A 27,746-nucleotide genomic window follows, 5' to 3' on the forward strand; every position below is an offset into this window, starting at 1 on the left:
ATTCTGTGTGGTTGCTGGGAAGTTGCCATGGCCACATTCTGTTTTGGAGTTGTAGAGTTAGTACCAGCCTGGGACACAAGCTTGGAGGCGGGCTATTTGGGAAAGCAGTGAGCTGAACCACTCACTCTCATGGAGCAGAGAGCTATGAAGAAACTGGCAGAATCCATCAGAAAAACCGTCAAGAGCTGTGAGTACCCAGCAGATCCCTAACGCTGCCTCAGTGCCTTGATTCAGTGAGGTTGGCTGATGGATTTATTGGACATCAGGAAGTGCTCTAAAACCATGTATAATGAGTCTGTTTCTAACGTCCTTGGTCATTTAGAAAAAATGCAGCTACACATGGTGGCCACGCCCTGTATCCCAACACTCAGGAGGCAGGAGCAGGCGGATCGCTGAGTTTGAGGACAGCCATAGCTACATAGTGAGGCCTTGTCTCAAAAAAAGGGGTCGGGAGAGTAGTGGTAAGAGGCCAGAGAGACGGCTTGGTACATAAAGGACCTGCTGCACAGCTTGATAAACCTGAGTTCAGTCTCCAGGGCACATGAGAACTGAGTCCAAAAAAAAAACTGTCCTAGACCTGCATACCACACACAAAATAATAATAAACTACTTTAAAGTACATAAACAAGTGAACCATTATAGTTGTATTTAGAAATAATTAAGCCATCAGGTGTCTGGCACATTTACCCATGCCGGGAGAATGTCTTGAGAATGTTTGTCATAAATGCAAAAGAATCTGCCAACAAAGCAGTTGACAATAAGAATTTAAATTATAAGTGTTTACTTTGACCAGTTCTCTGTGGTTTCTAGCACAAAACTCAGTTTCAAATTGCTGTACTTCAGGGGACTAATGGAAACAAATAAGATGACTCATTCAGCCAGTAAGATGGCTCAGCCTGATGCCCTGACTTTGACTACTGAAGCCCTTGGTGGAAAGAGAACCAATTCCCCCAAAGTTCTCCAACCTCTATACATGTTTGTACAAATGTCTAGTAATAACAAGATTTAAAACAAACCACAGATAACAGTTTTAGGGCAGGGATGGCAGGGTATGTCCGTGGGTAAGGGAGTTGATGCTGGACTGCACACCTGACATCCTGAGTTTAGTCTCCAATGTAAAATGGGGGAGAAAACTTTCTCTACAAAGTTGTTCTCACCCCCACTCGCACATACGGCATGTTTGTATGCACACGTACACGAGCCCTTTTTAAATATAATTTTGGTGGGGTGTGTTGGGTACAGCTTTACTCCAGCACTCCAAAGGCAGGTTGGTCTCTGAGCTCAAAGCCAGCTTGGTATACAAGAGAATTTCAGGCTAGCTGGAGCTACTTAGACTCTTTGTTTCCAAAAAAACAACCCAAAAGTCCTAATAGTGTGGTGCTTTACATGTGGCAAGTATTTGCCTATAAACCAAACTTAATCCATCAAGTCCGTTAATCCTCGCCCTGAAAGTTTCGGTACAAGCCTGAGGGTTTTCCTTAGACGTAACTATAAATGATCCTGGTTGGTAATTTTTAGTCGCTAGGCTATAATCGTTGATTAGTACCATATCTTATATATAGTCTTGCAAAGATACTGTAAGTTAGACAGTAGTGAGTCCAGTGCTGGGACCCAGCTCTAGCCAGTCGCCTGTTTTACACTTGGTTTACAGACAAATCCAGTGAGGTTAGAGATTCTAACAAAGAACCAGCCCTTAGAGTTAGTGATCTGAAGTCACACATTAATTAGATTTTCTGGTGGTGACAAAGTTGGTACAGGTTGTCTGTCAGATGCAGAGATTTTGCACAAAGGCTTGTTCTAATTCTCAGGTGGTCCCTGTACTTCAGTGGAGGCAGTTCTGTGGCTGTCTGTGTGTGTGCTCCCACATACCAGGCATAAAGCGATTGGGTTTGCCCTATGCTGCTTAGGAGAGCTTCAGTTTTAATTCTTTCTCTCTTTGTACAGCACTCTAGGCAAGAACCTTCCTGGGCTTTTGTTTAGAGCAGTGGTTCTCAACTTCTAACGCTGTGGCGACCCCCAATCATAAAATTATTTTCGTTGCCACTTCATAACTAATTTTGCTCCTGTTGTTAGTAGTGATGAAAATGTTTTGGGAGGACAACAGCCATTACTGAGTGACTCTCAAGACTCTCAAAAAGCTAGTGACCTCACAAAGGAAGTCTTTACAGCACAACTGTTGCATTTTTTCCCTATCAGTCTAGAATGCTATGTGTTCTACAGGCAGTGTAAATAGTATCTATTAATTTTGCACTACTTTCTAGAGTTGCCGTGTTCAGTAAGGTAGGCACTAGCTATGTATGACCATTTGTAAATGGTTGGCATTTAAAATGCCCTTTTCTTGGTCACACTAGCCACTTCTCAGGAGTCGGTGTCCACCTATATATGATGGCTACCAAACTGAACATCACAGATATGAGAAGGTCTGTTGGGTGGTACAGTGCTGAAGACATAGTTTTAATCCCATTTCCAATAACAGTTGTCTTTTAATCTAGGCACGGAGGCAGGGGATTACCTCTGAAGACTGGCTTTGTGGTTGTGCAAACTGCATTCTCACAGGACCTCATGTTTAATACCCTGTTGTCAGTAACTTAGTTTGTGAGAAGGTGACTAAGTGATGGAGCCCTGGGCTCACATCTGGAGTAGACGCCTGCATCCCTTACTTGCTGTATGACAGGAGATGCTGAAGAGGCCATAAACCTTTGTAGGGTGCCTGCTAAGCACAGATATGGCCCTGGGTTTGATCCTTAGCACCACACAAGCTGGGAATGGTGGCTCACACCTGTGTTCCTAGCACTTAAGAAGGTAGACACTGAAGGATCAGTAGTTCAAGGCAAATCTGAGCTACAAGAGATAAGCAATAAAAATTTGAATCTAATAGAAGGATCTATCTATACACTATCAGTATAACCAAGAGTCTCTGAAAGACATACTGCCACCCAGACAAAGGACAGACTGAATATTCATACTTTTAACTCAGTGTTAAGATACAGTGACTAAGAGTTGCAACTCTGAAGTGAAGGGCTTCCCTTACAGGAGTGTTACAGCTCTGCTCCAGCAGGGAGAGGCTTCCCCAGTTAGAGCTGGGATTGGAGGGAGCCAGTGAATCCCACAAAGTCACCACTGCACAACAAACTTCAAACAAGAGATTGACTGGGAGGGAAACCCAGGATGGTGTCTGCCTCTGCTTGGGCAACTAAGCAGAAGGCAGAGTTTATCTAGGATTTATCTTTGACGCTGGGGAGCAGATATTTCCAGGGTGAGGATTGGGGTTTCAATTTCCGAGCTTGGGTAAGCTCAGAGATTGGAGGGATTTTGTTTCTTGGCCCTAGGCTTGAGTCAAGATTTACGGGTGCCACCCATAACACCCATAAGCAGGGCCACCTCTAGGCATTTGTGAGACAACATGCCAGTGTGTGCATAGTTTGCATAAATATGTCTTAGCTCTGTGCGGAAGGTTGAGAAGCTGCACTGCAATAGCACCAATCCCACTGCTGCTTTCTCAAGTAAAAAGAACTAGAACTCACTGGGCGGGGAGAATAATATATAAATAATAAATAAAGGGGATAATATAAGGTGAGCCTGGAAATGTACAGTTCAGAGTTCTAGAAGCTGCCAGGTCTAAATCAAGCGAGATCACTGGCCTACTTCCTAGCTGGTAGGTTACTGGAATCTTGTTTTATAGGGGTACCAGACACAATCACTACAGAAAAGCCCCCCGCCTTCCTAAACTGTCATATTGGAGGGGAGGATTTCAACATACAGCAGGAGGAACCCACTCAGACCATACCACATATGTGGCTTTCTGTTGACTGATAAATGCAGCACAACATCTCTGTGGCATTGCTCCCCAAGACACATGAGACACTTCACAAAATCAGACCCAAACTGCTGAACAATGAAAGCCAAGAAAAACTGGAAATGATCACAGATGAGAGGACATTGGGCAACCAACTGTGTTATCCTAGACTGAATCTTAACACAGCAAAAGGCCATTAGTGGGGAAAATGCTAAGATACAACTACAGTCTACCATTAGGAGGAGTCTACAGTGATCAGCTTTGAGCAAGTGCCATAGGTCTGTAAGCTTCGACTTCGTGCAAAGGATACAAGAAGAGATCTCTGCACTATCCTTGTAGCTCTTAGGTAAATCTGAAACCTTCAAAAAATGCCCAAGCTGATCAATTATTAATTCATTTAAAGCTTATTCCAGCTGGGTTTAGCAGTACACACCTGTCACCCCTGCACTTGGAAGACTAAGAATCATGAGCTCAAGGCCATCAATCAATCAATCTGCCCTGTTCATGAATATAACATGCCCACATCAGAAGAAACCATCTAGGTTTCTTCCTTCAGGGCAGCTGCATCCCCTATATGGCCCAACCTTTAAAGTCACTGTAGTGCTCTTATGACAAATACCCAACAAAAGCAATGTCTGCATAGGCTTATCTTGGCTCACACGTTAAGGAGACATGGCTGCAAGCATGTGAGGCACCTGGTCACACTGCACCTACAGTTGGGAAACCTGGATGCTGGTGCTTCGCTCACCCTCTGGAATGGCACTGCCCACATTTAGGGTGGGTCTTCCCACCTCAGTTAACCCAGTCTAGAAATTCATTTATCTCCTAGGTGGTTCTAGATCCTGCCAAGTTGATGTGCAATTTTTCATGGGGAGATACCGATGTAGTTTGTCCAAGGTATCTACAACATGCCACAGAACCAAATCTACCTGGGTGAACCAGTGAGTTTATTTAGGAATGCAGGTGAGGGATCTCACAGGAGCATCGATGACTCAAAGGCTGCTGTCTCATCAAAACGCCCACCCTAGTATGGACAGTGACAAATCTGCATCCCCTAGTGCTCCTCCCAGAATCCTTGTTCTTAACAAAGATCCCAGTGCCAGGTATGGAATACTCGCCTATGATGTGTTGGTCACAGAAGCCCCAACATACCACATGCTACTGCTGTTGCTTTTGGCTTCCAACAGAACTTGATAGTAAGACCCTGTTGCTGAAGACACTCACACTTTGGTCACAGAACTTAGAGAAATCAGGCTGGAATAGCTGGATGCTTCCTGCTGGCTAGAAGGTTCTATTGCAAACTTCAGGGGGAGGAAAGCTGCCACCACTCTTACCTAGGTGTGAATACTAAGAGTTACAGTAACAAATGACCTAATAAGATTTGTCCGCTGGTGTGGTAATGGTATGGACGTTTTGGGGGTAACCAATTTCTAATTGCAGTCAAGGCCTGCTCCAGAGGCTGGGACACATTCCTGGTATTGTGCACTTGGTCAGGAGCTGGCGGCAGGGAGATCATAGTACCTAAAGAGGAACCCACTGCTTTCATTTGGCTAAGTGGACATGGTCAAACCACTTTCAAATACTTAACATTTGCATAGAATTAAAGCTGCTCTTGGTCTTCATCAAAAAAAAAGCCGTTGCAATAGGCAGCAGTTATGTAGAGATTCCCAACCGGTCAAAGTTCTGAGATAATCGCAATGGACTGACTGCTTGGCCCCAAACGGGTCATCCAAATCACTCCGTTCTAGACTCAAGAAACATTGCATTGCAGGAGAGAGGAGACAGTAAAGAGTCAAAGGATGGAGGAGGTGCATCACAAATGGTGTCTTTCCTGACATGACATTGCTGTTGCACTAATGAACTCATTCAGCATTTGCTTACCCACACAAGACCAGAGTGAGACCTATCAACATTTCACCATGGAAAAGGTTCATGAGCCCTGCCCCCTGAGGGACTACCGACAGTTAATGGCTGGGGGAAGGGGCATCCCTTTCTTCAGTGGTATAGCCATTGGTCAGTTACCCATGCACCTCTGGAGGTAAACAGCCTCCTAAGCATGGACATGCAAGCAACCCTAATGAAACTCCATGGGGGACACACACAGGACATGAAAGTGGAAAAAGGTTTCAGTGTGGGGTTGCGTGAGAGTAATGGCAGGTGAGAAAGACTAAAATTTGTTACATACATGAAACTGTCAAGAAGAAAACCAACATTGGCATCCCCGGTGGAACACAACTTGCAGGCAGAGAGCCCTTCTCAAGTACCTGTTAGCACCTACATAACCTTGGGGAAGGGTTTAAAAGCACGGGTTTCAGGAGCTTCCTCAAGACTTCTACTTCTGAACCTTGTCAGTTTCATCTACTTCCTTGGTTTGACCCTCCAAGAGGAGGTCAGAGGAAATGGCAATGTGACAGTTGACAATTGAAATTGCCCTCCATTATAGGGTCTCATTGTGTAGCCATGGCTGGCCTGAAACTCACTCTATAGACCAGGCTAGCCTTGAACTCACAGAGATCCACCTGCCTCTGCCTCCTGAGTGCTGGGATGAAAAGCATGCATCACCACACCAGAAAAAATCTCACTAGTTTTAAAGGAAGGCTTCTTAGACCTCACTTCTGTAGTGAAAATCACATAGCTGGAGGCAACAGCACATGTCTGTAACACTAGCACTTGGGAGACTGAACTGGTATAGAATGTCAAACCACCCTGGGCTATATGGTGAGATTTTGTCTCAAAAAAAAGTGTGTGTGTGTATGTGTTGGACAGGTTATGATCATGTAGCAGAATACAAATTGCTGGTCGTCCACTCAAAAATCATTTCAAGAATGTATTGAGAAAGTGGTTGTCCTTAAATCCAAGTCTGGTTATCAGCCGGAATTGTTTGGTAAGCTTTGCATTGTCTGTAAGATATGACAGCATGCCTCAGCATGGGCCCATCTGCTGACTCAGAGCTCAGAAGCTCCAAACCTTCAAGTTGCCTTCTAGGTAAGTGCCTGGCCCTTTGACAGACTCAGCCCCGATTAACGCCTCCACTTTGGATATTAATCACTCAGCACCTTCCCCACTTGACTATCACTTCCTTTGGTTTTTGATTTACTATACTTTATTTACTTAACTCTTCACACTTGTTTTAGGATCTGGAGAGCAAGCATGCTATGCATGCTCTACCACTGAGCCACACCACAGCTCTTAATGTACGTCTTGACAAGTCTGCAACAGCCTTGAGGGCAACAGTGCTGTCTGTGTATGCTCACTGACTCATGTTCTGTGTTCTTTAAGACACTGAACAGAACTTAGCCATTCTATTTCAGGGTTGCACTGATATAATATGAAATTATATTAAGAAACATTTTAATTTGGTTTACAAAATAAATGTTATTAAGCACCTTTGAAACTGCTTATTCTCTAGGTTATCAGTCACTATCCTAGGAACAATGTTCTTTAAACCACATAGAACCCCACATATAAACTGAGTATTCACCGTATATTCAGTGCTTTCATGTGGGTAACCTAAAATCATCCCAAAGATAGTATTAAAATATCCCCTCACCTTCCTCCACAAACAGAAAGAAGGGATCAAAAAAATGACAAGCAGCTCTCACTCCATATGTTAGTTCACTCAAGTAGCTGTTGAGTCACTGTGGTGGTTTGAATTTGCTTGGGCCGTGGGAAATGGCAGTATTAGTGGGTGTGGCCTCGGAGTGAGTGTGGCCTTGTTGGAGGAAGTGTGTCTCCAAGGGGTGGGCTTTGAGATCTTATGCACAAGTTCCATCCAGTGCAGAAGACAGCCTCCCCCTGGCTGCCTTCAGATCAAAATGTAAAACTCTTGGCTCCTCCAGCACCAAATCTGCCTGTGTGCTGCCATGCTTTCCACCATGATGATAATGGTCTGAATTTCTGAAATTGTAAGCCACCCCCAATTAAATGTTTGCCTTTATAATAGTTATTCTGCTCATGATGTCTCTTCACCGCAATGAAACCCTAACTAAGACAATCACAGAATTAAACATTCTGAGACTGAAGCGTCTGAGATAGTACCCAGGATAGTACTCAGCTGTTCCTAGAGAATGCACTAAAAAGCCAAGTCTTACCTGTTTAGGATAGGAAACAGAAATGTGCTAAAGAGGTGTTTCTATGTTTAAGAGCACTTGATCTTGCAGGGGACCCAGGCTCAGTTCATATCATGGCTCTCAACCATCTGCAACTAGTTCCCAAGGATCTAGTGCCCTCTTCTGGCCTCCAGTGGTACTGCACACATGTGTTACAGATACACATGCCGGAAGACACCTATCTACATATACATAAAACCAAAATAAATCTTAATAAAGAAATGGAAACAGAGTCCAGATGCTTAAAGTCTAGTGTCCCCAACCCCAGGCTGAATGCTCAGTTTCTGTCCTGGTGGCACCAAAGTCACCTGTGTCTAAACATCACCACCTTTTTTTACTTTTTTAAACAAATTTTATTTCACACACACCAGAAGAGGGCATCGAATCCCACTACAGATGGTTGTGAGCCACCACGTGGTTCCTGGAACTTGAACTCAGGACCTCTGGAAGAGCAGTCAGTACTCTAAACTACTGAGCCATCTCTTCAGCCCTAAACATCACTTTCTAAGTCTGTAATGAACCATGTGTGAGTATTCCAAATTTCCAGGTTGAAGGCTGCAGGTCTAGTAGAAACAAAACACTACACTACTCAATAACAAACTCACATCGTGTATGGCCATCTGGCATCATAACTTAATAGCTGCAATTGCTTTGAGTAACACGGTGGTTAAATCTACATCTTATTTTTCTTCTCATTTTACAGTCAACAAATTTGAAATTGAATGTCTCATACAACTTTTCTATAGCTTGGCGGGAAGCTCTGTTGGGAAGGTTGATAATGCCAGGCTGGACCGCAATACGTTTCGGGGAGTCCTGCAGAACATATTTGGAATGACTCACGATATGTTGATGAATAGGGGTAAGAAGCCACAACAAACCAAAATGTACAAACCAAAAGCTGAATTGTTCTGCATGTCCTCTTCATGAGACTGGACTTTGAATGCCACACTGAGGAACAACAGTAGAAGGAGAGTGATAGAAAGAGAACCCAGGACGGTTGTGAGGACAGTTTCTAATACAAACCCACTCAGGACTTTGTAGTTCATAGCAGAGGAGTTTTGAAAAATAATTACCACTGGACTAAAGAATCTAGTATTTTTAAAGGATAAGTAACTGAGGACTTTTAACTACAAAAGCACACACCACAGATGTGAATCATGAAAGTACATACCACCAATGTAAATCATTAATTGGCTTTTTTTTCTTCATAGAAGTGTGTCAGCACAAAAAATGGTGACTACTTATACTGGAAATATTAAAAGTCAGATATCTGAGACAGGAAAGGGTGGGTGTACCAAGTTAAGTTCTGTGGTCAATCATTGAGACATACATTTTGATAGGATTTGACACATGTAGGCTCCTGAAATCATCACCATAATGAAAACATCAATACATCCCTCATCTCCAAAGGACAAATTACATTTGAAGTTTTCTATAGGATAAAGTTTCATGGGTAACTTTAAAAATTGGGCTGGCAAGATGGCTCATCAGGTAAAGTGGGAGAGAGCCAGTTCCACAGGCTGTCCTTTGACCTTTGCCTAACATGTTTGTACACACACACACACACACACACACACACACACACTAGTAATTTACTTTGAGATCGTGAAAGTTCTATAACATTTTCACCACTTTTTTTCACTTTTTATTTTTGAAAATTAAAATTATGTCATTAATTAGCTCCAAGGATTTTCTTGGCCCTAGCAATTATATAAAACATCAGAAATGAAGACTATTATTGCTCATTGTGTGGAATGACCCTTCTGATTTAAACTTATAGGGGGAAAACACATTCCCAATAATTCAGATTCTTTCAAAAGACAACACCCCCCACTCCCCGGTTAGTAAGAAGTATTCTGTCTAAACACAGGGGCGGGCATTATAAAACAATTGCAGCTACAATACACTTACAGATTCTTTTTCTTTTTCAGTGTTCTTTGTATTTGACAAAGATGGTGATAACCATGTAAATTTACAAGAGTGGATTAAAGGATTGGCAGTGTTTCTCCGAGGGACTTTTGAAGAGAAGATGAGATGTAAGAAGGGGTTACTGGCTGGGTGTTAATGCCCATCAATCCTTCGTTTAGTGTGCTAAGGTGGTGCCAGTCATCGCTGCAAAAAGGACAGGAGAGAGTTTATTTTGAGATAACTAGGAGTGACCATAGCCTGGGAACATAGATTCTGGTTTACCCAAATTCCACATCTGGATGTGGAATTTGTGAGGTTTCTGTAATAACAAAACAACACTTTGAAAATCACTTGGCAATATTAAGTGTGTGGTCACAGCATGGCAGGGACTTGTTCCAGGTCTTTTGTGCTGTCTGATGGCATTATCAGCTTTTGGGCTGCTGGAAACACTCCAAAGAATTTACCCATAGTTATGAGGATGTTAGGTCACATACAGAAGTGGAAAATAAATGGCCTTTTAAAGGAGATAAAAACAGCCCTCTACACCCCCGGGGTCGGGGGCGCTGGAGAGCTGGCTCAGCCCTTAGGAACACTGGTTACTCTTTCAGAGGTCCTGATTCAATTCCCAGCAACCACAAGGTGGCTCACAACCATCTGTAATGGGATCTGATGCCTTCTTCTGGTATACTCACATACATAAATATTAAAAAAAAAAAAAAAAAAAAAAAAAAAAAAAAAGCAAGGAAAACCCCACAAACGATGAATTGGGGGACCTACGTGTGACCCATCTCCTTTACTGAGCCTAGAATGCTCAGCTGTCACTGGAGTGGGTGTTTGGCTACCAGCCCAGTTAAGAACAGCGGCCATGCTCTAACTCTGATCAGCTGACCAGGCTAAGGGCCTGCCTCTGGGCTCAGCAGGAAGCAGGCCTTGATGTAGGGTCATGTCTGTGTTACTCTGGGATCATTCGTTTTCTCTTCATTGAAGAAAATGTGCACTACACTACAAGAGAATGAGGACGATGCTCAACACCCCCTAACAGCCCACACATTAATATCCTGGTCTTTATGACCGAGGAGGAGAGGGAGGTGAGAAAAAGCGGAAGACAATTCAAGCCCGATAGAAGAGTTCTGAACAGGAGGAGCACTGAACATTGGGAAGCTTGCCCTTATCCACACTTCTCCACAGCAACAGCCCTGATCCGCTGGCTCCACCCCTCCTCCATTCCCTATACTTTACTCCTGTCGTTCCGGCCTGCCCGCACTCTTGGCCCCGCCCCCTTCTCGTCCTCCTCCCCCCCCCCCAAGCCCTACCCCCACCCCACCTCCACCAGGGTTATGTCCGTTTCCCATGCTTTACTCCAGCTGTCAGGATTCCCTGTGTAGAATCCTGGAGACAGAATTAACAACCATTTTAGACACCAGTGGTCAGGGGGAGCAAACTGCCTAGATTATCCATTCCCTTAAGACTGCAGAGTTCTTTGTAGTTTAGAAAATTTGCATCTCTTTTTGCCCTTTCACTTGAATTTTAACTTGGAATACTGAAAAAGATGCCTGGAGGAGAGAGAGAATAGGGTGCTTGCAGCTTTCCCAAAGGACTGCAGTTTGAGTCCCAGCATCCACACGGGGCTGCTGACATCTACCTGTAATCTGTCTAGCTCTGGGGGATTGAATACTCTCTCTGGCCTCTGTAGGTACCTGTGCAAACATGGTATACATCCACATAGACACATCCACATGATTTTCTAATAAAAAATGTCTAAGCTAAAGGTACCTTAAGCTTTATATAACAGTGTTTTGAACACCCTAACTTCTGATATTTAATAATTCCGGGCTCTTCTGAAATTCTCTCCCCATTTAATCTTTCATGGTAGTTCCCACTCTCCAGGGTTTGAGATGGCGGTGCTGGGGACTGAACCCAGGGCCTCACACATTTTAAAGCAACCACTCTAACCCATCGTCCCCTGCAGTCCATCTCCTCCAACCTTGCAGGGTTCACACCAGTCTCACTGAGGATGGGACAGCTGCGTCAAGGTCGTCAGTCCTTGTGGGGACGCTAATTGCTGGGGAACATAGCTGTGTGGCTGAGTAGTTATGTGGTTAAATAGATCACACTGAGGAAGATGCTTCTTCTCCAATCCTGCTTCCTAAAAGCCTTCTTACACATCTTAGGAGTTCATGTAGGGGACCACCCTTTCTACAGGGGGCTTGTTCAACTTGTATGTCATGCTGTGAACTGGAGGGATTTAACGGATACCCAACTTATCTATCACTCCAGCTTATATTCCTGGTGTTTGCCAACATTTAACTAGACTATTAATAAACTCCAGGAAAGCTACTTCACTGCCACCCACCTTCCCAGGATATGAGTAAGGTCATCTGAGGTGGAAGACAGAAGTTACTCTCCAGAGAGAGGTCTGAACACAGGACAGAAGGGCAGACCCCAAGGAGCTTACTTAATTCACTATATAAATGTGTGTATGTAAACCATTTTCCAAGAATACAGAAAAGTATGTAGTTCGTTTTAATAGTCTATATGCATAAATAGAAATACAAACACACCACACACATGTAAACATACATACGTAAGCATACAAACAAAAGTAGATCAATAAAAATCCACCTCCTTTATTGCAGTTTGATACCATTTTTAAACCCCAAATCCAGAAACTGAGCTGTTTTTTCACCTGCCAAGGGTATGTCTTAGTTAGGTTTTCCATAAAGAGACACCATGACCAAGGTGACTCTTATAAAGGACATTTAATCGGGGCTAGTTTTCTGAGGTTCAGTCCATTATCATCATGGTGGGAAGCATGGTGGTGTGCAGGCAGACATGGAGGAGCTGAGAGTTCTACATCTTGTTCCAAAGGCAAACAGGAGAAGACTGGCTTCCAGGCAGCTACAAGGAGGTTCTCAGAGCCCACCCCCACAGTGACACACTTCCTTCAACAAGGTCACACCTCCTAATAGTGCCACTCACTCCCTGAGCCAAGCACATTCAAACCACCACAGGGTATTTATTCCTATGGAAAGAAATTTAACAAGAAGCTCTTTGTCATAAAACTTCTGCCATATAGTGGATCAGATCAGTAATTGTATATTTATCCTTTATTATCTTATGCCGAAATAACTAATGATATTTTGTTTGTTCAATTTTTGATTCCTGTGTCTTATAAAGTCTGTTTTGAAGTTTATTATTTAAGTGGAGATGCTTATATTTCCCGAGAAAAAATTTTTGACATGTTGAAGAGTAGTCTCTTCCAGCACTCTCCTGAAGACGAGAATGAAGAAGGAGTAAAGGATTTGGTAGAAATAAGCCTGAAGAAGATGGTAAGCTTGGGCACCACGCTGCGTTCACGGAGGTAGCTGCTTCACTGAGGCTACGGAGCGAGCACTGGCCGCTTCTCCGCAATGACCAACTTCCCTGTGGGCAGTTCTCACCTGCTCTTCTGGTCCACCCACTACCCAGAGCAATGCTTCATTTAACGTGGGCCCTCAATAGACAAGGGACAGTCCGCTGACTAAATAATCATTACGCAAAATAAATGTCCGTTCAGTTCTTTTAAAAAAGTGTCACTACCAGTACGAGCTTATTAATTTGGGAGGAGGCTTGATGCAACAGACGTAAAACTGCGTGCTACTTTCTGTCTTCATGACCTCACTCTTTGAGTCTATCAAGTACTCATCTCAGCAAAATAACAGTAAAAAACCATTTGACCCTTAGAGAGTGCTTACTACATAGACGGCCTTTGGGGCCCTCTAGAGCAGACATGCATTTTATCCACTGAACTATTATCTCTACTTTGTAGATGAGACGATCTGAAGCACAGGAATTGTGGTGCAGAATTCACCTAGCAATAAAGCCTTACGGTAGTGGCTCCTTATTACAGGAATGGTGGCGTCCACTCTTATGAGGAACCTAGACTGTTTTGAGTGAGGTTTTGTGAATCCAGGGCAGGCCTGACAAACTCACTGACATTACTCAGAGGCTCAGAGAAGAAACAGCTAGGCATGGTGGTGCATGTTCAAGACCAGCCACACTGTGGGCCTGTCTGTCTGTCTGTCTGTCTGTCCTGTGTGAGAGTATCTCTTTTAGAAATACTAGCTGCTGCTCAGGCTGAGTCAGATGCCTTCTTCGCAACAAGATGTTCTCAGATTCCTTCCTGGAATGGAAATGAATGGGGTGCACCTTATTCTGATGGCCACTCATACTTTCCTCTAAAGTAGATTCTGAACTTATGTACAAAAACGAAAAAATCAAGGTCGTCTTATTCAATCTGAAGCAGCAGTCTAAGGCATTTGTAATTCACATACAGATTCCTCCTTCCCTGCACTCTGCACAACATACTTCATTTTTAAAGCCTTGTCCAGAACAGTTTATGGACTTAGATGCGTGCTTCCTCCTGTAATGCAGGTGGCAGAACTGTGCTTGTCCCCTGTACTTCCCTAGATGGAAGCCCTCTAGTATTAATTCCAGCAGGAGTCTCCATTCCATGACTCTAGTCCAGTCAGGACAGCTACTCCAGGTGCCTTGTCCTTAACAGCTATCTGTCCTGCCTGATGAGCTCCCAAATAAAGGGCTTTTGGAGGAATAAAATTATTCTCAACAAATCTGAGACATAATACTTATTTAATCGCAAAGGGGGCAGTATGTTAATATAGTTCCCCCAATATTTTGCATTATTCCTCAATTCCAATGTATGTAATTGACAGGGCTACACTGTGTATAGCTAAGGTGACTCTGGTTAGAATCAAACGCCAGTGGCTTCTACTCATAAATCCCCATAGATTTGTGTAAATAATGTCTTCAAGAGAACAAACTTAGTTTTTCTTAGCAGTCTAGATAGCTAGTTTTCCATGTTAAAATTAAAACGAAATCATCTTTCTCTCTAGGATTATGACAATGATGGCAAGATCTCTTTTGCAGACTTTGAAAAAGCAGTGAAAAAGGACGGACTTTTGTTGGAGGCGTTTGGACCGTGTTTACCAGATGCAAAGGTAGAGTTACAAATACTAAGAGCTTAAAGTAGATGAGGGAACTTTATTAAAAGTATACGTGTGTGTGTGTGTGTGTGTGTGTGTGTAGGTCCTGGCTAATTTTATGTCAACATGACACAAGTTAGAGTCACCTGAGAGCAGGAGCCTCAGCTGAGAAAATGTCTCCGTAAGGTTCGGCTGAAGGGCATTTCTTAGTGACTGATGGAAGAGGGCCAAGACCATTGTAGGTAGTATTACCCCTGGGGCTATGGTCCTGGGTTCTATAGGAATGCAGGCTGGGCAAGCCATGAGGAGCAAACCCGTGAGCAGCAGCGCTCCATGGCCTCTGCATCAGCTCCTCCCTTCAGGTTCCAGCCCTGTCTGAGTTCCTGTCCTGACTTCCTTCAGTGATGGACTTAAGGATGTGGAAGCAAGCATAAGCCAAATCAAGCCTTTCCTCCCCAGCTTGCTTTTGGACATGGTGTCTCATCACAGCAGCAGTAACTCAATCCAGGACCTGCCCCGATGCTTGTGTGGAGATGAGAAGACAATCTGTAGTATCCCAGAGAACTGGACTCAAGCAGTCAGGTTTCAAAGCAAATGCCTTACACACTGAGCCATCTCACTGGCCCAACTAAGGAAAAACGGTTAAAGATTAGGAAATAATTGCCTCTCATCTTTGGAGCTTCAGCCTATTGCCAAATCGAAGACAGTCATACGTACAGTCACTAGCCTCATCCCAGTTCAGGGGTAAAAATGACATTACTGACTAGTTCAGTTATTATAGCTAAAAGACTTTGATTTAATTTGTTACCTCTTTGGCTACACATAATTCCTGTCTTCTGTAAGTATGGAGACACACTTTACCCAGCCCGAAGCAGAGTCTCACTTTACTTACATGATGGAACACTCTGTAAGTAGGAGACACACTTTACCCAGCCTGAAGCAGTGTCTCACCTCACTTACATGATGGAACACTGAATAATGAGTAGGTTGAGCAAGTACATAAGGTGCTAGAACCATGACCTCTTCTAATCAACGAATGTACTGATGAAACTGAGGAGGCTTTTAAACTGAGGAGATGAATGGCTGATGGGAGAGACAGCTCAGCTACTAAAGGGCTTCCCAGTAAGCAGGGAACCTGATCTCAATTCACAACACCCATGTAAAAAGCTGAGCATGGTGGAGTGTGCTTGTAATCCCAGCACTGAGGAGGCAGAGGCAGGGGGATCCTGGGGCTTCTTGGCTAGCCAGCTTAGCCTAATAACAGGGCCAGGGTCTGTAGCTCCACTGCAGTGTGGTCTATGTACCTCCACTGTGGAAACTCCTGAAGATGCCTCCTGCCTCCTCCTCTTTCTCCTCCTCTGCTTGATGTGGCCCGTGCTTATTCTTCCCTCTCATGACCACTACCGTGTATGTTGGTGAAGGCGGGTAATCAAATGCTTTCTCACACTCACAGAACAGATCAAGGTCCTGAGGTACAGAGACACACTCAGCACTTTATATCTGAGCGGCCTGATCTGTGTGACATATGTTCTGCCCAGCTCCGTGTGTCATAGGCCGATACTATGTGTCTTTAGATTTTAGCATGACAATCTGTGTACCTGCCTCTCATACACGCAGAACCTAACCCCTGGCTGTCAGGTTCCAGGTTCCAGTACTGAAGAGCTGTACTGTCAACCATGGCAACCAATGCAAACCTTATGCGACAAGGCCAGATACAGCCCACTGAAGGAGGCCCCTAAGGACGAGAATTGACAGGCACACAGCACACAGTGTAGCATGTGCCTTCTCAGTTTATTTTTTCGCAGAAAAGAAAATGGAAACAGCCTGACAAAATTACACGGTGGCCCGCTGAAAGAAGAAAAAGTACAGATGTGCTGACAGTGCAGAAACCTAGAATTTCCAAAGTTAGTTTCTACATCAACATATTTGATGTAAATTAGTCTTAGAAGTTACATTATGTAAGTTTCTAATATCAACTTTGTTCTAACATTTTCTTGGCATTTTTTCTTTACAGACCTGCTTTCATTTTGAAACCCTGGTATTCAAGAACAACCCCCCTGCCAGTTTTTGAACACAAATTGCTCCATACTTGAATTAAAATCAGACCCTGATCAGCTTTATTTGCATTACATACTTTTATATTTGTTTCAGTCAACTTACATATTGTAATATAAGAACTAATATGGTATGAAAAGCATAGTCTCTGCCACACTGAGTGTAGATCCAAGGAAGATGGGAACATCTGCAAACAGTTTAAAGAAAAACTTTACAACAGCAGTGGTTAAGATGCCCGGGAGAATTAATATGGGCCAAACGTAAGGACTTTCTCCAGAAAACACCGCTTTAGCTGGGTGTGAAGGCACACACCCTTTAATCCTAACACTCATGGGCAGAGGCCCAAGGCCAGCCTGGTCTACGTAGTGAGTTCCAGACCAGCCAGGGCTATCCAGTGAGACCCTGATTCAAAAGAAAAAAGAAAGAAAAGACGAGACTAAGTCCCTGCTGGCTGCTATATTCTTCTTCTTTGTTTTCGTGGGTAACTTGTACACAAGTCTTCTCTATTGTCCTCTGGAGGCTTTGGCACAGATGAAATCACCTGATTTAAAAAGAAAAAGAATCACTAAGCAGTCAACAGCAACAGTTAGTAAAAATGGGACAGAAATGAATAAAATTTAGATTAAAAGAACAACACATAGAACCAACCAAAGGACTTGATTAACAAACTAATGAGAGGGAGGGAGGGAAGGGAGACAGGGGAGAGAAAGAACAAACATACGACAAGTGACCGAACAACCAACTGACCAAACAAACAAACAAATAAAACACCAGGAAGTTAAAACAGAGTCTAGTAAAATTAAAAGAATCATTTGGGAATTCTTTGAAAACATATTTCAAAAATCTGGAAAACTTAGAAGAAATTGATAAATTCCTAGGCATATTGATGGATCAGCCTGACCCATTTAACCCATCTTGTTACAAGGTCAAAATAAATTCATTCCTGTTTTCCGTAACTCTGACCATGCCTAGGCCCACTTTCTGGAATCTGACATGTTCCACATACTATACACCCATATCCACCCTGATAAGGTGTCCTGGTGAGTTCCTCTGTAATCTAGTCTTGCAGATCTTAAGCTATGCAAATCCCACTTTCTTCTATGTTCAATGCTGATCTTTCAATCCCTACATAAGGGAGACAGCCCTGTCTGACATTAAATAAAGCTTGCTTCATTTAACAAAAAAGGTTGAGCAATGGGGTTAACAATACGACCTATTAAAATTAACTCAAGATGATACAAATAATTTAAATATATCCACAACAAGCAGCAAGATTGAAGCATCAATAAAAGTCCTTGGAAAAGTCAAGTCCAATGGATTCACTTCTGAATCCCACTGATGCTTAAAGAAAGGCTAATACCAACACTCCTCAAACTAGGTAAACAAGCAGAAGAGTTAGGAGGGAACATCACCTGACTCACTCTATGAAGCCGCATCACCCCATAAGTCATATAGCACACAACAAACAAGAAAACCAGAGCCAAATCCCGCTGATCAACATGTAAGTAAAAAGTCTCGATACATACTGCAAGTTGAATAAAAGAACACATTAAGATCACAGAACCATGACTAAGTCGGTTTCATTTGAAGATTTCCAGGAGGGTCCCACATAGGCAAATCAATCAATCCAGCACATAGACTCAAGAACAGACGTGACACATTCCTGTCAGTAGACAGAGGAGACAAGGCATTGCCTTTAGTGTCAGGGACAGAGACAACAGTGTGCACTCTTTCCATTCTATTCAATATGGTATTGTGAGTCTAAGCCAGAGCAACGAGACAAGAAAAATAACAGAGGAAAGGGAGAAGTCGTATGATCTCTAGACTACACAACTCCATACTTAAAAGACTCTAAAGATCTGACCAGAAAACTCTCAACACTATCATCAAAACATATAAACTCAACAAACAAACAACAGTAGCTTTTCTATAAAGCAATAAACTCACCAAGAAAAAAAAATAGGAAAAAATCCCATTCACAATAAACAACGACGGAACCAAACAGTTTGGGAGGATGGCTCAGTGGTGAAGTGCTTGCCATGCAGGCACAAAGCCCTGAATTCTGATCTCCAGCGCCCTGCAAAACGGCCAGGCGCAGTGGAGCACACCTATAATCTTGAACAGCAGAGACAGACACCAGAGGGTCCCAGGAGCCTGCTGGCAGGCAGTCTAGCTCAATCAGTGAGCTCCAGGTTAAATGTGAGACCGTTTCAAAAAATAAGGTAAAAAGTGACAGAGAAGCCATGTACATGAACATGAACATACATGAACATATCTACACATATATACCACATACTTAAGTCAGGAATACATAACTAGAAGGCCCAAGACCTCTATATTCAAACTCTTAGTGAGAAAAGACACTGAAGGAAAAATAGAAAATGGCAAGACTCCTCATGTTCCTGGATTGTAGAATTTTAACAATCTAGACTTCTTGTTCTGCCCCATCTCACCTACAACACAGGGCACACAGGGATGTCAGAACTACTTGTTGGAGTGGGTGCTGGACTTGAGCACAGGTGCTCGGGTTAGGGAGCAAGTGCCTCTACCCACTGAGCCATCTTGCCAGCCCTTGGCAGAATTAATTCTTTTTTTCTTCTTTCTTTTTTTTTTTTTTTTTTTTTTTTTTAGTTTTTCAATACACGGTTTCTAGGGTTTCTTTGTGTAGCCTTGGCTGTCCGAGAACTGGCTCTGTAGACCAGGATGGCCTGAAATTCAGAGCTTTGCCTGCCTCTGCCTCCCAAGTGCTAGGATTAAAGATTTCTGCCACCACCCCTGGCAGAATTAATTCTGAAAACTACATTTATTCATTTATTTGTGCACAAGGGAATACATATGTGCCCATAGCATGTACATGAAGGCCAGAGGAAAACTTATGGGAACTGGCTGTCTCTTCCTATCATGTGAGTCCTGGGATTGAACTCAGGTTGTCGGGCGTGTGGAAAGTAGTTCAACTATTTCACCCGCCCTGGCAGAATTAATATTGTAAAAATGATTTTATGTTCAAAAGTGATCTGTAGAATAAACACAATCCTTGTATCAAAGACATCCTTCATAAAGGTAGGAAATCCTAAAATTCATATGGAAGTAGGAATGCCCCCTAAAGAGTTAAAGCCATCCCAAGCAGTGAGGGCAAGACTAGAGATGGAACAGAATCTTATGTCTGATAACAGAGCCACAGTGACAAGATGTGCTGTCCAGTCTGTGTCATAACTGATGAAATGTTTCCAGAAGATCTGGCTGTAGGGCATTTTCTTAATTAGTGACTGACAGGGAAAGTCCAGGCCATTGTGGATGGTACCATTCCTGGGCCAGTGGTCCTGGGTTGTATAAGAAAGTAAGCTGAGCATGTAAGCAGCACCCCTCTATGGCCTTTGCATCAGCTCCTGCGTCCAGGTTCCTGCCCTGTTTGAGTTCCTGTCCTGACTTCCTCCAATAATAAACAACAATAGAAATATAAGCTAATTAAACTGTTTTCCCAAACTTGCTTTTTGGCTATGGCGTTAGAAACTCTAAGACACAAAAGCAGCCTCGTTCTGGATAATATCAAGAATGCAGACTGAGGGAGTAGCATAGAGTTCCAGAAATAATCTTATGTAGTTACAGCCATGACATTTTTGACAAGGGTATCAAAAACACATGGGGAAAACATACAAGCACACACATACACAGACACACTTCAACATGTATTGAGGACTGTATGTAACAATCTCTGAGGCTACCAGAGGAGAACAGGAAGAGCACCTCAAGATATAGGAAAAGATTTTCTGCAGCAGATTCTAATGGAACAGGTTATACGCCCAAACTGACTATGGGATCACATGGAGCTGAGGAAGGAACACAATCAGAAAATCGAAGTAAAAAGAGCCTGTGAACCGGGAGTCTGTGCCCAACTATACAAACGAGGAGTTAAATGGAGCGTCTGTAAAGAAACACTTAAAGTGATACGCTAAAACCAAGGCATCCAATCAACAGGCTCATGGATGAACAGATCTCATCGGAAGAAAGACATATGGCCAGAACATGTTTGAAAATGTTCAACATCATTAGCATCAGGGAAATGCAAAAGAATGTATTAGGATGCTATCCCACCTCAACTAAGCAAATGCAAATGCAAATTCAAACCACACTGGGGTTTCACGTCCCTCCAGAAACAGCTACAATGAAGAAAACCAACACGATACAGATAAAACACCCTGGTTTTACCTGTTGGTTTGTTTTGTTTTTGAACAGGATCTCACAGTGTAACTTTGACTGGCCTGGCTTGACCTGGAACTTACTAGGTAGACCAGACTGGCTTTACAAAGATCTCAGCTGCAATGGATCCTGAACTCATTGTTACTCCATTCCCCAAAATAACTTAATAGTAAGTTGAAAACAGTATAAGAGCATCTTGATTTAAGCTGTGGTGAGGTATATTACATATTTTTTTGTTGTCCTATTAATTCACTGAGATGTAGACTTTACACTTTAAATGAAGTTGGTCCTGACTGAGACATCCATGAGTCTGTATCTACGCCTTAGTGCAGTGCACATGAAGGAAGTAAGGTGCTGACATACACTGAAAAACTTAGGTAGACTTAAACATTAAAAACCACGTTCATACACTTTTACTGTTTCAATTAGGCAAAACTAAAACTCTTTAAAAAAAAAAAAAAAAAAAGCCACCTTAGCTTCTCTAATCACACTGCAGAACAGGAGAGCACCTTGTGGGCGCCCGTGTGGGCGCCCATGTGAGCAGGGCTTGCTGACCTGGGAGTTAACTAAGAAAATGCTCACGGCCTTCCATGGATGATTTCAAGGTCCATCTCCACTCCACAAGAAGAAAGCTTTCACAATTACTCCAACTGTTAGCTTTCGTTTGTGCTTAGGAAATGGAAAATAATATAAATAACAGGGGGGAAGACAATCTGATCTCCAACTAGCTCAGAGCTTAGAGGTTCACACATAAAATGTTGAGTGCAGGCAACCACAGACTCAGTCTTTAGAAATCTCATTTTGTGGGCTGGGGATGTGGCAGTGATGGAGTATTTGCTTAACACACACGTCCCTGAGTTGTGTTCCCATCAAAATTAATTGATTAATTAATCAAAATCAGGGTTGGAGAGATGGCTCAGCAGTTAAGAGCATTGGCTGCTCTTCCAGAGGTCCTGAGTTCAATTCCCAGCAAAGACATGTTGGCTCACAACCATCTGTAATGGGATCTGATGCCCTCTTCTGGTGTGTCTGAAGAGAGCAACAGTGTACTCACATGTATAAGTAAATAAATTTTTAAAAAAATGACTGTCAAATCAAATAGATCTTGATCAAATTTGTTATTTTAGAAGATAAAGGTTGAAAAAGACAACAAATAATTACAAAGTTTTAGTTCCTCCAAATAATTTCCTATCAAGTTGCTGGTCTCACAATTATCTCCATTAAAAAAAGCAAAGACAGACCTCACCTCTTTAAGTTTACTCCTAATTAAGTTTGCGGTTGTATTCAAGGAGTCATCCTGCAGATCCACTGTGGGAATACCTGGCAACTTAGGTCCAATCAAAACCTCGTTCCCGCTTGTCTCTGTTTCCCGGTCACAGTCTCGCCGCCTTCTCCTCTCCTGCAGTTGTGTTGTCCTAGGCATAAATCTGCCAACTACCTGTGAGGTAGCAATGGCGTCCTGCACACTGGAGCAAGGGACAGAATGCTTGTAAGTGTTCATCTGTAGTTTTGGGGAAAAGGCACTGTGGTCATGGTGCTTCGGTAGCTCCCCATGGTTCCTAGCACTATTACAGGAGTTTGATGCTCTGTCCACGTGGTCCCCAGGTGAACAACTGCTTTGGGAGGCAAAATAGCATAAAGGGAATTCAGACGAATAAGGAAGACAAGGACTTGAGTTCCCCGGAGGACTCTCGGAAGGTGTGTTTAAAGCAGCTGTACCAAATCCAGGCATGGGCGGATGGAAATCTTGTCTAGAATCTTTTGTTCCTTTTTGCTCTGGAACCGGTTTCTTCTTTGTCATGTAATAATCTTTACAGTCATAGTTTTAAAAGTTGAGGGAAGGGAAACAAATGGTTCATTAATCATTTTGATCATTCAGAATCTTGAAATTCTAAAAACAAACCTTCAAATGCTAAGAAGCTCTATTCCCAAAATGATACTTGTAGCGGTCAGAGTGCACTGGTAAGATTTGAAGGCTTGGGAGGACCCCATGGACACTGTGAGGCCTCACCTACTCATCTATCTGGAATGCCTCCATTGTCCTCTGCAGCCACTTGAAATGTAACAAAACTTACATTTTCCAGTAACTAATCTGAGTCTCCATGCTTGCATAGAGAGTTTTACGGTTTTGGAATATTCTACTATATGGATAAACCATGTTTACTTGTGTCAAGAGAAACTCAGTTGGGTGTGTGTGCCACTACACCAGCTGCTGATCAATAATTGGAAGTTTTCTGTGACCAGCAACACATCCAAGCAGTCTGTACGCCACAACTGCTGCTTGTTGACTTCCTGGGCTGGGTCCCTCAGCCTAGGTACTTTGGGAGTAACCAAATGTATGGTGGCAATTTATCAAAGTGTTTGACATGTAGCCTGCTTTACCATGCCATCCTATTTACCTTCCTTTCTGATTACCATTTACAACTAGTCAACCATCTCTCACATCCCAGAAGCAATATCCATGAATCAAGTCTCTCCCTTCCCAGCCGAGACTCTACAGTGGGGCACAGACCCCTGCGGTTCAAGTCCCTGAAGACTTTGACTGAGCAGGAATTCCAGTGACACATACCTAGCAGTGCCTGAATCACAGGAAGTGTTAATACAGACTTTCCATACCTTGGTTTTTAGTAACTCTTGCAATATAAGCCTTCCTTTCTTCTAATTTTTTTCTAGTTTCTTCAACTGTCTCAAATTCTGGAGCATAGCACACATGAAGTAGCCCTCCAAAGAAGCTCTGTTCATCCATCTTTTTCTTAGCTAGCCTAAAGAGAAATACATAACTTAAAGAGAACTCTAAAGAAACGCATACGTTACATGGCTTAAAAACAATTATTTTTACTGTTTCTATTTCTGTGTGGATGTCTATATGTGGGTATATACACATGTGTACAGTTGCCTGCAGAGGCCAGAGGTGATAGACTCCCTGGGACTGGAGTTTCAGACAGTTGTGAACCACCTGACATGGGTGTTGGGAACCAAACTATAAATCTGAGTCCTCTGGAATAGCAATAAGTCCTCTTAGCTTTTGAGTCACCTCTCTAGCTCCCAGATGCATGGCTCCATCATCCACCCACCTCAACCCCAAGACAGGGCCTTACTATATAGTTCTGGCTGTTCTGGAACTTACTCTGTAGATCAGGGTGGCTTCAAATTCATGGAGGCCTCCCTCTGGCTCCCAAGTGCTGGGATTAAAAGCATACACCACTACACCCAGGGAGATTTATTTTTTATTATTTTTAGTTATGTGTAAGTATGTTTGGAGGCTCTGGCCTGGAGCTAGAGTTAGACACTTGACCTAGCTGATGGGAATTGAACTCAGGTCCTGTGGAGGAGTAGTATATGCTCTTAACACTGAGACATCTCTCCAGCCATGGTGTTTTAAATACAGATTTACCTAAAATAAAAGATTAACAGATATTGCACAGTTTGTTTTAAGGAGCCAAGTGTGTGTGTGTGTGTGTGTGTGTGTGTGTGTGTGTGTGTGTGTGTGTAGGGGTGCTGGATAAGATGCTTTGTTTTTGAATGACCCCACTGACCCAGAAAGTACTCTTTTAAGGAAAAGATTTATCTTTTTATTTATTTTTATGTAAGTGTGTCTATACATATGAGTGCAACACAGAGACCTGAAGAGGCCATTCTATCCAGCGGGGCTAGAGTTACAGGTTGTTGTGAGCCACCTAATAAGGGTGCTAGAATTCTCTGGCAGAGCAGCAAGCTATCTTAAAGTGAGCCATCTCTCCAGCACCAAGAAACTATTCTTCCCTTTCCCTCTCCTAATAATGTAATACGTTTTCAGCTAAGCTGGACACACTCACCTAGACTTTTTTGAACTAACTCAGGATCCTACTGGTTAGCCTGAGTTATAGAACTTGTGAGTAAAATGTGTAACTTTGGGCTTGTCACCAAGACTGGTGACCTGAGTTCAGTGTCTGAAACTCACATGGTAGGAAAGGCCCATCTCCTGTACATATGCCATGGCATGCCCTCCTAGATACACACACATGAATGAAAATACTGAATAGACAACAAATAATCAATGCAAAATTAAGGAGTGTGTTCCTTCTGGGGCTAAGGAGCTATAGCTAAGGGGTTAAGAGCATTAGCTGCTCTCCCAGAGGACCAAGGTTCAATTCCCAGCATGGCAACTTCACAACTGTCTGTAACTCCAGTTCCAGGGGGAACTGCCCTCTTCTGCTCTGCAGGATCCTGCATGCACAGAGGGTGTAAAAGTTCACATAACCACAACAAATACTCATAAAAATAAGAGAAACAAATAAATAATGTTTAAAAAAAAATACTGAACACCTATGTTGAACCAAGCACTATAAAAAGTAATTAAGTACTTCTGTATCTACAGATAATGATTAATGTTTATTGAGTTATTACTCCATCCAAAGCCACAAATGTGTCACTTAAATTGGTATCTCATAACCATCTCATGATGAAACCAAAGCACCAGAGAAAAGATATAGTTTAAATCAGGTTAGTGATTAAAAAGAAAAAATGGCTAACATGAGCTAGGGAGACTGCTCAGGCAGAACGCATTTGCTTAAGCTTAGGCGTCTTGGTGAGACTCCTAGCATGAGCACAAACGCTAGGCCCAACACTGTGCCTGTAATTCCGGGGCTGGCAAGGTAGGGATAGGAGGATCACTGGAGCTTGTCAGCCAACCATTCTAGCCAGTGAGCTGCAGATTCAGTAAGAGGCCTCGTCTCAAAAAACACAGTAGAGTGCACTGTAGTGGCACATGCTTTTAAAGCTGGTGGAGATGGGTAGGCAGAGTCAGGAGGAAGTTTTGAGTTCCAGGTCAGCTGGTTTACATAGCTAGTTTCAGGCTAGTGTGCATGCAAGTGCAAGTACACTCCTCCCCACAAAAGGGTTAACATAAAGCATTGTTGAGTTCAGCCTTATTGGAATACAAGGTTGATTAACATAGAACCATATGAATGAGAACTGTCATTACTAATATTTACTCTTTCTGTTTGTTTTTTGGAAACAGGGTTTCTCTGGGTAGCTCTGGCTGTCCTGGAACTCACTCTGTAGACAAGGCTGGCCTCGACCTCAGAGATCTGCCTGCTCTGCCTCCCAAGTGCTAGGATTAAAGGCATGTGCCACCACCGCCCAGCTCTAATATTTACTCTTAATAGGAAGTACCAGTCTACTCCCTTTACATAAATTGTTTTATTTCATCTTTCCTCAAGAAGTAGACCTTTTTGCCATATGGATTTTAGGAAAAGAAAAAAAAATGTGCTTAGCAGGACTAAAATTCTCCAAAGTCATAGGACTGGAAATTTACTTCAAATGTAATTCTTAATCGACCACACTACAGGTTCAAAATTGTCAAGCACAGGTATGAGAGGATGAGAAGAGAATTGTTGCAAAGTCAGCCTTTTAAAAGCTTGAAGGAAGAGCTGGGCTGTCACTCACTGTTAGAGTGATTGAGTCGCATAAATGAGACCTGGTAAAAAACAAACTGGAAGGGGAGGTGAGGTGGTGAATACCTGTAAACCCAGCACTCGAGAGGCAGAGGGATCTTTGAGTTCAAGGCCAGCCTAGTCTACAGAAATAAATCCTGTCTCCCCCCCACCCCCCCAAATCTGGAAGTGACAGCGAGAAGTGCTTGAGTGATTTGGGTACGTTTGGGAAAAACCTGGGGTCAAAATGACAGCAACAGGACTAGAAGACACGGGTTCTGCTTAACTTGTACATACCTTGCACTTTGTAATTTCACAAATTTAATGAGATAAACTTCTGTAAAATCTTCCGCTGGGTACTCATCTAGAGCATTATACTGTTCAATCGCACCGTACAAAGCAAATCGCTCGACTAATTCCTTCATGGCTCCCACTGCAGGAACTCCTTGAATTAGTAAGTACTGAGACTCCAAATTGATTGTATATACCTAAAGCCGGGGGAGAGCTCGTTAAATGTACGCTTCAAACAAGTCTATGGCAAATCTGTTCTCCCACCCCCTTTTAAACGGAGCTTTGAAAACAAGAAACACTCGGCTCAATCTGCTCTGCAAAATATACACACAAAACTGCCACTCTTTCTGCCTAAAGAATAACATACTCCACATATGAGTATCTGACTAAACTACTTAACAGACGTCTTTTTCCAAAAGCTGACTCCAGAGAAATTAAACAGCCACCGAACACTCACCCTGGGCTTATCCTGTGAATAGTGTTATTGTCAACGCATAGGATACAAAGCTAAAAATCGTGGATTGGCAGTTTAGTAAGCAGTTAACAGTGATAACCTTTGGTACCTGGGACCGGGTTCCTCGTGGCCCCCTCCACTGAGAGAAGTACTTGACAGCATCACGCCTTTACGGAGGCAGGCCATGGGAGCTAGTGCTCACAGGAAGTTAATGCTCCTGCCGAGGAGAGAGAAGAAACCCCAGTCACTCTACCTTGACCGCGCGAGGGCGTCGGCCCTCCCGGTATTTGGCCCTCGAGTCACACACAGCCGTCTGGACGTGGTGGTCGAATATGCCACCAGGTTTCCCGTCACTAGATGCCATCTTGCCGGCTCTAGTCCTCCGGGCCAGAACAACATCCGCCAGCCGCTCTTCTCTGTGTCCAATGAGAGAGCAGGATGGGCCAAGCGTGCTAGGATTGGCTGGAGGATCGACGCCATCGACGATCATTTCCTGAGAGCGAGAATTCGACGAGCGATGTGCCGCCCCCTAGAGCCTCG

At 43.1% G+C, this 27,746-nt stretch overlaps 2 protein-coding genes across 3 annotated transcripts; one reads left to right on the forward strand and one right to left on the reverse strand.

Moving 5' to 3' along the window:
- On the forward strand, positions 1 to 16,913 carry LOC117720885 (calaxin-like). Of its 2 annotated transcripts, XM_034519590.2 has the most exons (6): positions 1 to 187; positions 8,609 to 8,764; positions 9,837 to 9,941; positions 12,991 to 13,142; positions 14,706 to 14,810; positions 16,810 to 16,913. In XM_034519590.2, exons 1-6 carry the CDS (start codon positions 130 to 132, stop codon positions 16,864 to 16,866), a joined length of 633 nt encoding a protein of 210 aa, XP_034375481.1. In that variant the 5' UTR covers positions 1 to 129; the 3' UTR covers positions 16,867 to 16,913. The 2 variants fall into 2 exon arrangements, with proteins under 2 accessions (XP_034375481.1, XP_076769188.1); XM_076913073.1 differs by lacking the exons at positions 14,706 to 14,810; positions 16,810 to 16,913 and adding an exon at positions 13,622 to 13,851.
- On the reverse strand, positions 16,568 to 27,636 carry Rbm48 (RNA binding motif protein 48). Its single transcript, XM_034519587.2, has 5 exons — positions 27,460 to 27,636; positions 26,759 to 26,949; positions 23,664 to 23,809; positions 22,294 to 22,856; positions 16,568 to 17,391 (listed from the first exon to the last, which is right to left on the reverse strand). Exons 1-5 carry the CDS (start codon positions 27,568 to 27,570, stop codon positions 17,305 to 17,307), a joined length of 1,098 nt encoding a protein of 365 aa, XP_034375478.2. The 5' UTR covers positions 27,571 to 27,636; the 3' UTR covers positions 16,568 to 17,304.
- Between the last annotated feature and the right edge of the window lie 110 nt (positions 27,637 to 27,746).

The sequence above is a fragment of the Arvicanthis niloticus genome, chromosome 15, assembly GCF_011762505.2.
Source record: "Arvicanthis niloticus isolate mArvNil1 chromosome 15, mArvNil1.pat.X, whole genome shotgun sequence".
NCBI classification, from domain to species: Eukaryota; Metazoa; Chordata; class Mammalia; order Rodentia; family Muridae; genus Arvicanthis; species Arvicanthis niloticus.

Excerpts from the sequence above, each read along its gene's own strand:
- LOC117720885 (XM_034519590.2), top strand. The coding sequence starts at position 130 with ATGGAGCAGAGAGCTATGAAGAAACTGGCAGAATCCATCAGAAAAACC. Across the intron at positions 8,765-9,836 it reads CGATATGTTGATGAATAGGG|TGTTCTTTGTATTTGACAAA; the intron begins GTAAGAAGCCAC and ends TTTCTTTTTCAG. Across the intron at positions 9,942-12,990 it reads TTTTGAAGAGAAGATGAGAT|TCTGTTTTGAAGTTTATTAT; the intron begins GTAAGAAGGGGT and ends TGTCTTATAAAG.
- Rbm48 (XM_034519587.2), bottom strand. The coding sequence starts at position 27,570 with ATGGCATCTAGTGACGGGAAACCTGGTGGCATATTCGACCACCACGTC. Across the intron at positions 23,810-26,758 it reads GTGAAATTACAAAGTGCAAG|GCTAGCTAAGAAAAAGATGG; the intron begins GTATGTACAAGT and ends ATTTCTCTTTAG. Across the intron at positions 17,392-22,293 it reads TTAGGAGTAAACTTAAAGAG|GTGATTTCATCTGTGCCAAA; the intron begins GTGAGGTCTGTC and ends TTTTTAAATCAG.